The 15,717-nt window shown below is 45.6% G+C and overlaps 1 protein-coding gene across 4 annotated transcripts in view; it reads left to right on the top strand.

Moving 5' to 3' along the window:
• Positions 1–15,717, top strand: part of DNM2 (dynamin 2) — a 68,803-nt gene that overhangs the window by 35,250 nt on the left and 17,836 nt on the right. Inside the window, exons 10-14 of one of the 4 annotated variants that reach the window (XM_055002380.1) lie at positions 1,322–1,460; positions 2,267–2,353; positions 4,033–4,103; positions 11,684–11,735; positions 12,412–12,423. In XM_055002380.1, the coding sequence (XP_054858355.1) occupies positions 1,322–1,460; positions 2,267–2,353; positions 4,033–4,103; positions 11,684–11,735; positions 12,412–12,423 (361 nt within the window). The remainder of the gene's footprint in view (positions 1–1,321; positions 1,461–2,266; positions 2,354–4,032; positions 4,104–11,683; positions 11,736–12,411; positions 12,424–15,717) is intronic. The other 3 variants (XM_055002382.1, XM_055002379.1, XM_055002381.1) reach the window with 3 other exon arrangements.

The raw sequence follows: 15,717 nt of genomic DNA, 5'->3' as shown, positions 1-15,717 counted from the left end.
AACAGTGAGCCACATGTGTTACTGCATCCTGAATTTCTCATCCAAATCCTAATCACCCCTGCACCCTAGCAGGTTTTTGAGGTTGCAGCACCTTTCAGAAGATCCACAGCGTTGTATGTGAAGGGATTTTGTTTCTTGGGTGGAGCACTGAACTCCATGAGTGCCCCCCTGCCCTGTCTGAAGTGCTGCAGCCCAGACGTAGACTTGCGACAGACGTAGACTTGCCACAGAAACCTGGCCACAGTATGGAATTCCAGCATTGTATGATAATCAGATCCAGGGTTGGTGTTTCTTTCTGAGGTGCAGGTCAGGCGATGTGCTGTTTAACAATGTGTGCATAAAGTGTTGTCAAGTCGCAGTCAACTTACGGGGACCCCTGCTGGGTGCTTTACTGTTGCCTGCTTCTGTGTAGTAACCTTGGACTTCCTCGTTGCTCTGCCCTCAAAGTACGAACTACGGTTGACTCTGCTTAGCTGCTGAAATGTGATGAGATCAGGCCAGCCTGGCCCGTCCGGGTCAGCAATTAACAGTAGCTCTGAAGTATTTTAAATTGTGCTTCTGCTTGTCAAATGGAAAGGAACTTGTGATGTTTCCAGAACGTGGCTGATTCTAGATCCGTAGTGGTCATACTTTTTGCCAAGAGTGCTATAAGTAGTTCCTGTAGTGTAGCATGCATATGATCACCCCCATGCTTGGCCCTGGTTTTGACTGAATTCTCCTGACTTGGAGAGCAGGCAGGAGCACAGCACAAGGGAGGCCTCGCAGGCTGGACCAGGGTTAGCTAGGTCCTCAGAATCCAGTGCTGCAGCCCAGGAGTTCCTTGAACTGTTGCTCTCTGTGGTGCTTGTGGCACGCTTGACACAAGCTGAGCCTGTGGATCAAGCTGGCAGCTGTGAAACTCTGCAAAAGCAACCAAGATCTCCTCCCTACTCCTATAGGGAGGGGATTTCTGTGCCTTGAGAAGCGCAAAAGAGGTCAGTTTCCATCCTCTTTGCTGAGGATTCCCTGGCTCCCCTCAACCGGAAAACACCAGAAAGCACAGCCAGGCCAAGAGTCCTCCCTTGGTGGCAGCGGCGGCAGCAGCTCTTGAGCCTTGTTTGAGCTTTGCTGAGTAGCTTGACTCCAAGAGACCCTGCGGGGGAGAACCATCTGATTGGCAGTTCAGGGATGCAAGGAGGGTCTCCCCGAGGAAGTGCTGTGGCTTTTTCTGTTGCATGTTACTAACCTGTTGAATCTTTCTCCCTTTTCTGTTTGTTACTTTTTTATTTTTCTGCTCTTGTTTCGGGATCTTCTCTTTGTTCACACTGCCTGCATGCCGCAGGACGGGGCTCTTCACACCTGACATGGCGTTTGAAGCCATAGTGAAAAAACAGATTATAAAGCTCAAAGAGCCCAGTTTGAAGTGTGTTGATCTGGTGGTCTCAGAGCTGGCTATGGTCATTAAAAAGTGTGCAGAGAAGGTAACAGGTCTCTCTTCTTTTCCCCTTCCCCCCCAGTCTCCCTTCCTTTTCCTACCACCTGGAATATGGCTGCTTGCAGTGTCCATTGAAAGGGAAATCCGAACGGATTCAAGGGAGGGCAGTTGGTGTCCCAAGGCAAAGCCTGACTTACAGCACCTTACGTTTCTGGAAAGCACTCAAAAGCCTCCCAGTTCTGCCTGAGACTTGAGTGAATGTGCTTGCCTCCGCCTCCTCGGTTGCTGGAAGACTCCTCTGGTCCCTTGGTTTGGCTTCCCAGTGGGGTGCCGCAGACACATTGCCCAGCTATTGCTTGGGTCAGAGCCTGGAGGGTGCGCTCTTCGTGTCACGATTGCTCTTCTGAGCAGCTGCACGTCCAGTGATGTCGCATCCGGACTCATGATAGACTCCTCTTGTTGTCAGGATGCTCTTTGATATAAACTCGCCATTGCTATAGTAATATAATGTCCACGCTCCCACGGTCACTTGTGGTAGCCCTATGTGCTTAACTCAACAGCAAGCAGCTCTCGTTCCAACTGAAAAACTAACCAGCTAGCTTAGTTTACCTTCTTTCTATTAAACTCCATGAGGATCTTGGGCTGTTTCCCTGAAGTAGGCCTTGGGGAACATGGGGCTCAAATAAATCCCTCAGATGACACATGATTTTGTTTTTTTACTGAAGTGTCTGCGAAATTCCTCTTTGATGCATCAGATGATGGGAGACAGCCCAGTCCTGCCCCTTCTCCCTGTGTGTTGTCTTAATGATGCTAAGGGCTGCCGAGATCTTGACTCTCTTCGCTTGTCTTTAGCTTGGCTCTTACCCCAGGCTGCGTGAGGAGACAGAGAGAATTGTCACAACGTACATCAGAGAACGTGAAGGCAAAACAAAGGACCAGGTGAGTATTATTCCTTGTCTGCCCTGCAAAAAAAATGTTTTTAGATTGGTTCCGAATAAGAGAGCCAAAATTGTTTCTAGATGCAGAGAAGTTAGCCGTGTTAGTCTGTAGTCGAAAGCGTATGCTACAATAAAGTTGGTTAGTCTTAAAGGTGCTACCGGACTCTTTTTGAAAATTGTTTCTGCTGCTGTTTGGTGCACGCTCAGAGGGACTCTGTCTACTGAGCGTATCAATTACAGCAGAGTGAGCCTTTTATTAGTCTTCAGTAAGCTAGAATTTCTTTCTGCATGGCATCGTGAAGCACAAACTAGGCAAAGCGCTGGGAGTCTCTTGAACATTTTTATTAAATAGCTCCCCCTCAGTTGGATTGAAGTCTTGGTTGGGGATCAAGGGTTAAATCTCAAGATCTGCTCTTTGCCCCTCTGGAGGCAATTGGCTGTTGTCCTACTGGGGGAAATGTAACAGCATGGCGTGGACGGGGGGTTCACCCTACCCTTTCCCTCTTACCATGGCTCCAGGGTGGACAAGGGGGCCTGTCTACATGATCGCTGTTTACCAATGAATTAATACATTTGTGATTGATGTAATGCCCAACGTCTAATTTAGTTTGGTTTAGAGAAGTACTCTCTGTTTGGACCCAGTGTAAGCAGAGGGCTTTGCTTTTGTTCAGCTGGGACTCCAGCAGGTTAACACCTGTTTCAGTGGCCAACTGGGCATGTGCAGCTGCCACTTACAGCCTCAGTCCTAGCTACAGAGGTGGCAGAGAGTTGCAGACCAAAAGTCTGGTCCTGTTTTAAAAGGGGCCATAGGGTCCAAAGGGGCCCACCAGCACAAAAGCTGCATAAATGTACGGGGACTCATTGCACAAGGGCAAAGTGCTACATGCTTACACACATGGTGGACCAAGGGAAGAGGGGATTGAAACTAATTCTTCTCAATTGCAAACCCTGAAATCGGGAAGGATGTGGCTTGAAGCTGTAGGGGGCTGCGCTCCTTGCTCGGTAGCTTAATAGTAAAGGTCCTGGTTACTTCTGGACACAGCACAGGTGTTTTGAGCAGTTTCAGTGCCACTTCTTTGGGCCCAGTAGAATCACAAATCTTCTGAAAACACAGGTGTTTACTTTTAAAGAACATTTCAGTTGCAGTCACTGACTTTGTAGTCTCAGTTTCTTTGGCATTTGCTTGTGGTCAACATCATGGCTCCCTCTAATATGAAGAAATGCAAGGCCAAAATTCACCTCTTCTGGTCTGACTTGCTGCACCAGCCAGTCCCAGTGTCACCCAGACTGTAACCAGAGATGCCACGCAGGTAAAAGTGGCTTGCTGGAAACCAGACTCCAGGGTTGTGAAGGAATTTCCCTTTAGTAACCTTATTGATGATGTGTGTAGAGTCTCATTTGAAAACAAACGCCTGATGCTGTCATACCGAGATAAGTTGTTCGTCTCTCTCACCCAGTGCTGTCCCTGTAACTTAACAGCTCCCCAGGATCTTTTTAACTGGAGATGCTGGAAACGGACCCTGGGACCAACATGCTCTCTCTGAGCTGTGACCCGATCCAGCGCATAGGCACGATCATCTTTCCGCAGTTAAGCATATGTGCGCATAGATGAATCGCAGAGTTCATTGACTGACTTGTTGCTAGTCGGCTGAGCCTGTCTTAGAGTGTTCCTCTTTTCAGATCCTCCTGCTGATTGACATAGAGCTGTCCTACATCAACACTAATCATGAAGACTTCATTGGATTTGCCAAGTGAGTGCCTGCTCCCAAGTAAATACCTAGCCTTGCTGAGAAGTGTTGTGTCGTCCTAGGTAGTGGTCATGAGCTGGGTGGGGGTCAAACCTGTGGTGGTAAGAAGCCTCTGTTGGAAAGTTCTAAGTAGGAAGCTTACTAACTAGAAGCAATTCTTCTGTCTTCCCAAGAAGTGCAAACGTGTGTGTGAGAGAGACAGAGCACACAACATTTTCATTCCTTGAATTTGTAATCCACACCATTTTGAAGGTTCAAGAAAAGTAACTCTCAGACAGCTAATAAATATGCAATAAAAAGTTATTAAGACTCCACCACCACATTGATTCAGTTTAGATTCTTTTTATGCCCTTTCCCAAGGACTTCTTTGATCACCCAAAGGTAACTGGAATAGGAATGCCCTGAACCACTTCCCAAGAACATTTGGAATCTCTTAGCGAAAGTGAGACATCTTTGCTTTATCCACCTGCTCCCCATAATTTTCTGGATAAGAATAAGGGAAATGGTTTTCTTTCCATTGCATCTGAGCAAGCGAGCTGTGACTCGCAAAAATTTATGCTGGAATCTTCAGATCGCATAAATGTTTTGCCTTTTAAGAAGCCAGCTTCTGTTATGGTACAGTTGATGACTGACGCTTTGGAATGCTTCTCCAAGTCCATGTGACAGCCTGACAGGGCGTGCAGGGAGTATTTATGGCAGACAGTTGTAAAATGTGATGTGGGGATGTAAAGGCAGAGAATCACTTGTTTTGATTTGCACAGGGGTGGGGATGAAAGGAAAGCATTAGGCATTGTTGCACTGGTGCCCTGAGGTCATGATGCCAGTGCACATGTTGCCAGTGCAGTCACGTCCTGCCGAAGCTTTTGAAGAAATCAAGGGCAATGCCAAGGAGCCCTCTTATGTTAGTAAAGCCTTAGAATTGCTGATGCATGAATAACGGTCATCAGATCTGACTTTATCAACACGCGCACACAGGAGATGGAGTTACACCTGGCTCCAAAGTAGGCTCTTGTCTTCCATATACACCTTGAGACTTCGAAAACAGTTTGATGATGACATTAGGCCTTCATTACTACTTTTAAAAACCTCTGTCCTTTCACATCCATTTTCCTTACAACCACAAATCTCAAGATTCATGCTTTGGAAAAAGCCATCTCTGTGGTTACTTCTTCCAGTACGGCTTTTACACCTTGTCGTCCAACAGCCCCTGTGGCTACCTTTCCATCATCTGACATATTTAAATATTTCATGAGAGAGAATGTCTATAGTTTGCTTCTCCAGTAATTGTTTTGCCTGTCAGCGTTCATTCGGTTTGCGTCTTTCCGTGCTCCATTTTCCTTCCTGGCTTGGGAAGGACCTCCCCTTAGAACAAGTCTTGCTTTTGAGACAGTCTGTGCTGCACATTGGTACCCTTGAGGTCCGGTTCAGAGGAGTGTAATATGTACCTTTCCCTTGGAGGCTTGCCTGATCTCTCTTAGGTGCTGGACCAAAACATTTCTTTCTACCCAGGTTATTAACCGTAGGGTGGAACATATATTTTTACAATCTGCATCTAGCCTGGGGGCTGTTATGAGGATCATTTAGGCTACCATAAGTTTTGTGCCCCATTTATTTATCTACTTATTTATTTAACTTACAGTCTGCTCGCCCCGCAAGCTCTGGTTGGGTTTTTAACAGTTTAATTTTTAAAATTCCACTTGTCAACCTGTATCAATACAGCTATATAATCTTATCAATCAATTACAGTTAACATCCAGGATCCATTCATGTCATAATCTATGTAGATACTACCTAATATGCAAGTACACGCATGTTTTGTTACACTTTTTATAAAGTGTATTTTTATAAAGTGTAACATTTTATAATGTTACAATTTTTACAATTCTTTTTATAATCTCTGCAGGTTGCCTCCATAAATTCAGTTTGCCTGTTTTACCTTTTATAATGAGCTAGCATATTTAAATATATGCAAGTTCAATCAGGAGCCAATACTGGTTTAAACAGATGTGGAGTTTATTAAAGAGAAGCACAGAAGCGCAACTACTTAACTTGCTTCTAGAACTTCCTTTTTGTCCGCCTAGTCCACAGTAAATATGGAGGTAATTAGCATACCTGAAATACAGGGGAGTCTAAAATACAGGTCTGGATTGGGGAATGGTGCTGTTGTGAACACCATATAGATCGACCTACCTGGGAGGGGCCTCTAAACTGCTTATGGCCCAGGAAAATTGAGAAATCTCTCAGTATATTTGATTTTGGGGGAGGTTTTCACAGCACACCCCTTTAAACTGCAAAGGGCAAGAACCATTAATAGTTGAAAAGATCCGTTTGAAAAATGAATTCGAATCAGAAGGAAAGCTGTCCCTTTTACTATCGTTCCTTCCCATACATACTGTGACTTTTTTAAAGGAAAAAACCTACAAACCGTCTCTTTCATTATGGTAAAAAAAACCCAGCACGAATCATTTAAAACAGTTCACATAAATTGATTATAAATTTCAAATATATAAGATATAAAAAATTAGATATAAGATTTTTACAGATTAAATAAAACATGTTAAGAATTGGTTGCACTTTGCAATAACTCCTTGCGGATAACTGTCTTGTCATCTTTGTTCGAGAGGCTTCCCGGAGTCATTGCATTTGGAAGATTTGTGTCGTTTTCTCCCCTCTCGTTGGGTTCATGGGCTTAATTCTGTCTAGAAGCTGAAGGTGTGAGATCGCCAAGAACATGTTTCTGAGATTACAGTACTTTTGTCAATTACTACTTTGGCAGTTAGCTTTTCTAGCTAAAGAATTTGCCAGGCGTCAGGCTTTGTTGCTTGATACTTCAGCATGAAAATCAGACATCTCCCGAGTTCATAATTTCATCAGTTGTTATCTTTAGGCCAATGCTGTGTAGTTAATCTTTAAAGGAATGCTGTTTTACCTATCAAATGCCATTATCAGTTCAACTGTATGCAAATCTATGGCGGAACAGTCCCGCTGACCTGGGAGCACTCCACTTCCTTGCCTTCTGGGGTGCCTGGGACTAACCGCTGGCATGTGCCACCCACCCAGTGCCCCCCAAACCCTCAAAGGGGCTTTCTCCCGTGTGTGCACTGCTATCACTTGGCCTTGTGGGACTTGCCCATGAGGAGGGCGTGACTGTGTAAGATTGCCACTCTGAGGCCCTGCCCCAGTCTCCCCCACTACCCACAGCCTGGTTACCACACAGACTGCCTGCTGCCCCCTTGTATATCACTGGGGGGTCAGCAAGTTGCCAACAGACCACCCCTTTGCGTGGCATCCATTTTAGATAATATAGTTGAGCAATGGAAGTCTGTGTGGTACAGAGAACAGCTGCCAGCATTTAAGAATTTTTAAAAAGCATATTTTAAAAAGGGAGAAAAGTTCACACTCATACTTTTAAGCACATTTGAGCAATAGATCCCAAAAGTAATGTGTGAAAATGCAGTTCCTCTGCCTCTCATGCTATACATGCCCTAGGTAGTTCTTCTGATAGAACAAGGCTCTCTCACTTAGAAGGTTCCAGCTTATTGAAAAATTCCCATACCTTTGTAGCCCGGGTTTAGGACCCCAACCTCCACATGGCCAGTGTCTGCCTCCTGCAGGAGCCAAGTCTGAGCTCCTTCAGTTTGCCAATGAAAGCCAAAAAGATATTTGTCCCTGCGCCAGGAGATTTTATTATCTCCCTTTGCCCACCCCCTGGCCAGGCCAAAGGGGAAGTCTTTTCCTGAAGGCTTCAGGAAGAATCCTTTCTGACATTTTAATCCTCCAAATCTCTCTCTCTCCCACCTCACCTGGAAGGGTCAGCTCTTAGCAGAAAGTGCATGTCTGAAGCCCAGGTTGGATGTAACTTAGAAAGCATTTAGCTACCCTTTCTCCCCTTCTACCTGTTCTCAGTTTAAAAAAAACTGGCAGTGAAGGTTTAGATACAGTCCAAACCTACAAATAAAAGCATTTGTCCACAACGTCCACATTTGAGAATTCATGAAATGAGTACCTGGGAAAGAACTCCGGATGGCTTTCTGCCTAGGAGAACGCCAGTGGAAACTACAAAACCTTATGATAGATTATTAGACGTGCTTCTTTGTTAGTCAAACAAGGTTTTTTCCTCAGGGAGAGCAACAGTTGCTGGCGGCCGTAGCTCAGTGGTGGAGCATCTGCTTTGCTTGCGGAAGGTCACAGGTTCATTCTCCTGCGTCTCCAGTTAAAAGGAGCCCGGCAGCAGGAGATACGAAAAACCTCTGCCTGAGTTCCTGAAGACCTGCCCGTTCAAGTAGACCGTTCTGACCAGGATAGACCAATGGTCTGATGCTGTATCAGGCAGCTTCACGTGTTCTCATTTGTGGATGTTTTAGCATATCTGCCAGCACAGTTTTGTCCCATTTCTGTGCCGTTAACTTTGGTACTGGCAAAAGTTCATGTAGGCATTTTAAACATACCAAGCTGTTGGCTGTTCCTCCACAAGCAAAACCTAGATACGAGAAAATAAATTGCACTTGGAAGTCTGCGAGTGTTTTTCTGTCCTCAATACCTGTCAGCTAGGTGATTCTGTCTCACACTGTTAGGGTAAGCATGAAATGTTGAGTAACTTTTAACGATTGAAAACGCAGGTTTCGTGGGCAACGTAGACGTTTTAATTCAGCACACTTTTTCATTACTGTTTACTAATTTTGCCTAAAATTCCTAAGTTCACCAAATGCCAGGTCACATTTTCTGGATTTCTGGCCAGTCTATTTACAATATTTTGGCTTAGGCAGTATCTCATTCCTTGTTTGATTAGATGAAGCCTGTTTAATACTGTTCTTGGTACATAGCATTTCTGAGAAGTGTCTCAGTGCACAGTTCTGCTTTCTAAAAAAATCCTTTTAAGTTTCTGGGTATTATCTAATTGTGGCATCAGGGATTCCTTTACTTCAAGTAGCCCTACAAGTCCTGGCATTCTATAGCTGTGTGTCTGCCCTTCATGCCCGGAGGTCTCCATGTCTGTTACGGAAGCCGCGATCTCTGCTTGTAATGTAATGATCAACTCCCATAAGCAACTGCCCAGGGATATATTCTTGGGTTCAGATCAGACGAAGCAACCTTGATTTTTTAAAATATTTTTTTAAAATCCGGAATACCACATTCATAGATAAAGAAACAATAACAGGTTTATGGAAGAATAAACAGAAACACGGTGATTATACTCATTAGATTTCATGAAATAGATCTTTGTCTAGAGTGCTTTCAGTATGCCATATCATTTTCTTCAAAGTGAACCTCACTTCTCATTATCCCTGGGCAGCTAGTCACAATAAAATACAGCTCTCTTTAATTTTGTGTGTGTTTTTTTAAGGAGTTCCCCCCTGTTCACAGACTTTTGCATATTCCAATCTAGATGTTATAATACGTTATTCAGTGATCTGTTGATATCTAGGGATTGATACAGCATAGTTTAGTTTATAAAAAGATATTGTGACAAAACAAAGATTACCATTTTCCAGAAACATTGTGCACAAGGGCATTTGAATAAAATTTGCCCTGAATTTGTATTGGTGCTGAATCTTAAGTATGCATGAAAGAGAAAGCAGACCCTTCAAGCCTCTGGCCATCTGAGGCACCAATCCAGCCAGTGGCATGAGGCGGCCTGAGCAGTGTGCCCAGCTTCCTGTGTGTGTATGCGTTCTCTCTGACTTCGTGCATTTTTCTATATTTTGCATTCAGTGTGCAGTTCTTTCTCTAACCTCTCTTGTTTTTCCCTTGCACCACCTTACTCTTCCCTCTGGATTCCTCTGCTGTCTCTTCCCATGGCCCAAGCTGTTTCACTGAGCAGCACATGGCCGCAGGGTGCGTATCTGCCTGTGAGAGTCCCTGCTATGGCTGGAGTACAGCTTATCTTTAACTCTTTGGGGCTTTTGTTGGAGGAGATTGGGCTGTCCAAGGGCAAGTATCTTGGCTCTCTGGCAAGCAGGATGTCCAGCAACACACAAGAGTGTTTCTTTTGCTGTGGTTTGGAGAAGTTAAGGCGCAACAAGGGTGCCCGCCAAGCATTAGGAGACTTGGGTTTTCTTACTTCCCTTCCTATGGAAGAGGACCTTGCTTCTCTTTCAGGCCCTCTGCGCATACCAGGTGGGCAGCTGACTATGCCATAGTCAGGATTCCTGGATCCCTCCATGGAAAACCACACTTGGAGTGGGGAGAGGATGCTGCGCCATCCCCCCTCCCCAAATCTGCATTAGTCAACAGTGAGGTGGGCTATTCCGTTTTGCATGCACAGAATTTCCATGGAATTAGGTCTGGGAAGTACTTAATTTGATCAGAAACATAACAGTAAGTTTCGAAAAAGAAACTTCATCCTCTGTGTTCACGGAGAGGTGCCTTCTGAAAGAATGAACAAGTTGCCTGGAAAAGGCTCCTAGGGTGGGAACAAGACCTCCTTCGCTTTGCATGACCCCCTGCCTCTTCCTCTCTCCTGCCCCCAGCTATGTCCTGCTCGCCCCTCGTTTCCCTAGACCCCCCAATAAGAATGGCCCAGAATTAATTCTGTTACTGAATTTGAAAGTGCCACAAGACAGGATTTAAAGTCTCGGCTGCTTTAATCATTCGAAGCTCTGCGGAGGATCTGGAGTTGGTAGGCTCACATAGCAGCAAAGTGATGTGGGCCGGATTGTAGAGAAAGGATGCGGGATCAGTATGACTGGCTGGACCGTGAAGCAGATTGCTTGGGAAATTGAGGGCTCTTCCGCTTGGGTGCATTTTATGTGCTGAGGGCGAATTTCTGTGAGCTTTGAGATCAACTCTGCTTGGGATTCAGGATTGATTCCCTTCTTTTAGATGGGAAGAGCTTCAGATACTGTCTCCTGCTGCTGCGTCTTCTGAGTGCATGGTCCCCTTTGCTGCAGCTGTGTGGGGAGTGGGGGCACTGTCTCAGCATGCTGTTTGAAAACTTTGGTTCTCTGGATTATGAACTGGAGGCCATGTGCTTAACGAACATTCACTTCGAGGTTATCCATGCATTAGAGCATCCCTTCCTTTGCCATTTGAGTGCACGTCATAACAAGGTGCCTGGACATTTTTAAGAACTCCCAAGAACTCATCAGCCTCACTCAAGAAGTTATTGGATGCATGAAGTGCCCCCTGTTGTGGCTGCCTATGGAACCTGAAGCGCGGCTAGTTTAGGAATCTCTCTTCTCTACTTTGTTCATGGACCAGACCTCAGAATCAAGTTTCCATTTTCCTCAGAGGTGGATGCTGGCTCTGAGAACTGGCAGCAGCGAAGACCAGTCCGGACTGGTAGCGGCAGTCTGAATCCCCTTGAAACGCTGCATGTGTCCCTGCACTTCTAAGCAAAACGGCTGTTTCAGGATTGCTTTGGTTGAGCAAAGTGTCTTACATGCTTGTCATGTGGCTTGAAGCTGTTCAGCCATCCCGGAGTTGACATTTTCCTCATTCGCAGTCTCTAATTTTGCTTGCCTTGAGTAGAACCGAATGTCGGCTTTGCGTGTAACTAACAACTTCAAGTTGGGTGATGCCATACTATACCCTTCTAGACTTGTACTTGATGTAAAGCCATCTTTTTGTCCTTCTTATTTCAGCGCCCAGCAAAGGAGCACTCAGGCGAATAAGAAAAGAGCCATTCCCAATCAGGTATTGATGCATGTCTTCTTCTTTCATGGTTTATGTTCTAGAGCTAGCAGACGGTCTGACTGCTCAGGCACAGTCTCAGTAGTTGCAGGAAACAGAACTGGCTTGTAAGCATGGCACAGCTGAATAGAGGAGGTGGTTCGCACCGTGTTTGGCTTGTAGGCAGAGAGTAACAGGCACAAGGCGCAGAAAGTATAAGGTCTCCATGAGGTTGTCTGTTGCTAAACTGTCCAGACAGTGTAAGTCTGCTAAATGCCTTTCCTTCCCCCAGAAATCTCCACAAAATTATGCCAATTAGAAAATCTAAAGCAAAAGAATGTAACCAGAAATCCCTGACGCTGTCTGCCTTGATTCCCTTCTTTTTTTCTGAGAAGCAGAATATGAGCATAGGATTGGAAATGTAATTTGTTGCATGACATTAGTCTGTATATAATACCTACATATGTTGATTCTTGTTTGGAAAGACTGTAATGAAACATTAACACTGTACAATTAAAATTAATAGCATGTAACTTTTTTCTTTTGCTGTTTCTCTGCTTTTCCTTTTTTCCTACCATTTTTGTGCGTTCTGCTTCCCCCTTCCCCTTCTACTCCATTATTTGGTTTTCTTCACTATTCTATCACCTCACCGTACTTCTCTTTATTTTACCTGCACCACTAATTTTGCCAACTTCTAAAGGGGGAGATACTGGTAAGTACCTGTATAATGTGTTAGTGACTGATACATCAAACTTAGTGATGGAGACTTTCTTCCCTAGCAAAAATAAATCCCGTCGATTAGGCCACTTCTCTGCCACAAACAGAATGCACTTAATTGTTGAGAAAAGCAAGTTCCTTCAAACAGTGTTCCTGGAGATCCAGACCTGGGAACTATAAATTCAGCAAACTGGCAAAGAACATAAACTGCATATAGAGACCAGGGTTTCCTGAAGTTTTGTATTGGCCTGTATCAGAAATGGGTAGGACCATATGTTTCCTGGAGGCCCTTCTTGCATACCTTGAAGCCATTCTGTAGTGCTCTGCTGAGATGCTGCACGCTCTCTGATAAAGCAAGGGAGTGGCTAAGATTGGGTTGGGCATCGTGTCACTGGGCTCCTGCTTCAGCTGAGATGCGGAGAGTGGATCTGTAACTCAGGCTGGAAGCCGCTGTGTGCCGTTTTCCCTGACTGATACCTGTAGTGACGTGAGCTGCAGCCCAGCCAGGTCGTCCTCTCTCTGGCATTTCTCAGCTTGTCTATTCTGTATGTCTGAAAATCCCACTAAATCCTTGGTATAATTCACCACCCTGCGTCGACGGGTCGCATTCTGTTGGGTGTAACCTCAAGCAGCCCCTGCCTGTAACACAAAGGGGCTTAAACGTGTAGAAGAATAAAGCAACAGGTGGCTGGTGGTCCCTTCAGCTCTCGCCAGCGATCTCTCATGGGAGCAGAGTGCGGGAAGGGCTGAAGCTTTTGAGGAGGAGAAGATGCAGCCATCTAAGCCCCAAAAGGAGGACTTGTTGTGTTGCCCCTTGTTTGCAGAGGTCCCCTCTCTCTGTTGGAGCTGGCCACATGACGAAATCTTTTGCATTCTAGGTAGGGTTTGACCTAGTTAGGGCTGCTGCTTTACTCACTGTTTACTTGGGATGACGAAAATAATCCAGAGTGGATGTCTGCAATTGGCGTGCTGTGGAGAACATTGCCATGTTGCCCGTCTGCAGTTCCTTCAGCGCACCCCAAGATCCTGCTTTGGATGAAGGGTGGGGATCAAAGTGTGATTGACAGAAGTAGACAACAGAGTGCATCATGTGCTACACATTCATAAGGCGTCATGCAGAACCATATTAGATGTCCGCTTCCACCGTAAGACGCGTGTCTCCATGTAAAATCTCAGGGGGCACAGGCTTCTGCATTGTTGCTGGAGTGCAGAGAAGACGGAATGCATTTCCATGCTCTTTTGTATTCCTTTCCCTTACCTGGTGAGGCTAGCAGTACCCTGTGCTTTTCCTTTAAGTGCACTCATTTCTGAGAAGTTTGTGCGTGGCTTCTGATTTTGCTGGATGAAACAAACCATCACTGAGTTTGGAATACAATCTCTTTGGGAAATGTTGTGGATGCCGCTCTTTGATATCAAATGGGAAAAATTGTCGGAGGTCAAAGAAAATGGAATTGCCAGAAATTTTAGGTGGAAGAAAAGTTTGTTATCGTAGTAATGCATTACTACGATAAAGTGTGTTATCGTAGTAATGCAGTAATGTATTCCTGCTCCCATCCTTGAAATAGATTTCTCATGCAGCGACACGATAATGTCCTACTCTTGATGATGCAGTACAGGGTCGGTGTGCCTATGTTGCATGTATGTCCTCTGGTCTGTCGTCTTTTCATTCAGCTTGATTGGATCGGGGTGGTCCTCTCTTGTTCAGGTCCCGTTTTTGCCAGCTAAGATATCCCTGTTCTTAACTGGCATATTTGAATCCAGGGGCACTGCATTGACTTGCCAGTAGATTTCTACCTGTTCCGAGTTTGTTGAAGAGACTGGAAGCTGTAAACACGTCCATTTTCATGAGTAACTTTGAGCACACCGTGAAACAGTAATACTCAAACACTGGTGTGCGGCAAGAAACGAGAGTCCTATTTAATCCAAAGCGCCAGACCGCAGAGGCCGCTGCTCGTTGTGTGTCTGCGTGAGTTTGAGAAGTCCTGCTCAGAACAGTAACTCGTGCAGAAATGCAGGATGGCACTCCTGAAGGCCGGTCGTTTAACAGAAATCTTGAAGGGGGTGGTCAAGAGCGTGATGCGCCTCCAATTTCGGCTCAGCGTGTGAGGTGCTGTAAGTTTAAGAAACTGCCATAAAACCTCCAGCGGGCAATCTCACTGGATGGGCTGTGTCTGTGGGGAGTTGGGAAGCTTCAAAAGGACCCCTTCTGTCCCGCAGCCTTTTTGTAGGCCTTGGTAAAGGATAGGGAGTGGCAGGGAGACTGGCTCCCAGCAAGGCCTTTTCTGTCTTTCCTCCCTCTCCCTTCCCTTTGTTCTCGGTTTGCAAGCAAAGCACTTGCTAATTCAGGCAAGTCTCTTCCCCAGACGGCAGCAGGAATGGCTTCTCCTGGATTGTTTCCGCCCCCCCCCCCTCAAAAAACAGCTGTACTCAATTGTCCAGGCCGTCAGCATCAATGAATCTCTCTCTCTCTCCCTCTTCGCTGTCTTTGTTCTTCTCTTCTTCTTCTGTACCTTTAAAAACCAAATTCGATTTATAGGTAAATTGCTTCTGATTCTCAATCCTTTACATTTAAAAATGATTAAGAGATGAAACCTAGTCCTTGTCTTGATTTCCCAGCACTGTCCTTTCCTCGGCCAGGCAAGCTGAATGAGTCCATTTAAACAACCCATGTACCTTCATTGTAACACGCCCCCCCCCCCCCCCCGTGCTTGGCCTTGTTTTGTGATGGGGGTCGCCTGAGCAGCTCGGGAAAGGTGAAGGGGCCTGTCCATGGGGTCCTGCTGAGCCTTGGAAAGTTGAATTATACTTTGGGCCAACTTGCTGTTTCCTTTCTGGGGCTGCTCATCGGTCCTTTCTGTAACTTGTGTATCTAACTCTGTTCATCCCTAGCCAAGGGGCACGCTTGCTTCCTTCTGACATTGTGTGCCTTGGCCTTGTTCTGCTTATGCCTCGGCTGCCTCTCCAGTACTCGTTACTAATTTCCGTGGCAGTGCTAACTAAGGTAGAACCCTGAGTGAAGGTCACACGCCACTTGCCACCTGTCTTGGGTCTCCTACAGCTGGGCCCAGCGCTGTCTTGCCAGTTTGGGTGGTCAGTTGGAAGGTGAACCTCCAGTGGTCCATCTGTAGAGTGGGATATTAATCACTGTCCCAGGAGGAGAAGCTTCTTCAAATCCTGCTAGTGAAGGGAATGAAAACGGGCATGTGTGTTGTAACTTGGCTTTAAATTAAACAAGCCTGCTAAGATAAGCAATGGCCTGGATGGCAGTCCTGTTAGATGGTAGGGGGCC

The sequence above is a fragment of the Eublepharis macularius genome, chromosome 18 (assembly GCF_028583425.1).
Source record: "Eublepharis macularius isolate TG4126 chromosome 18, MPM_Emac_v1.0, whole genome shotgun sequence".
NCBI lineage: Eukaryota > Metazoa > Chordata > Lepidosauria > Squamata > Eublepharidae > Eublepharis > Eublepharis macularius.
This window is presented reverse-complemented; position numbering and strand designations above follow the sequence as displayed.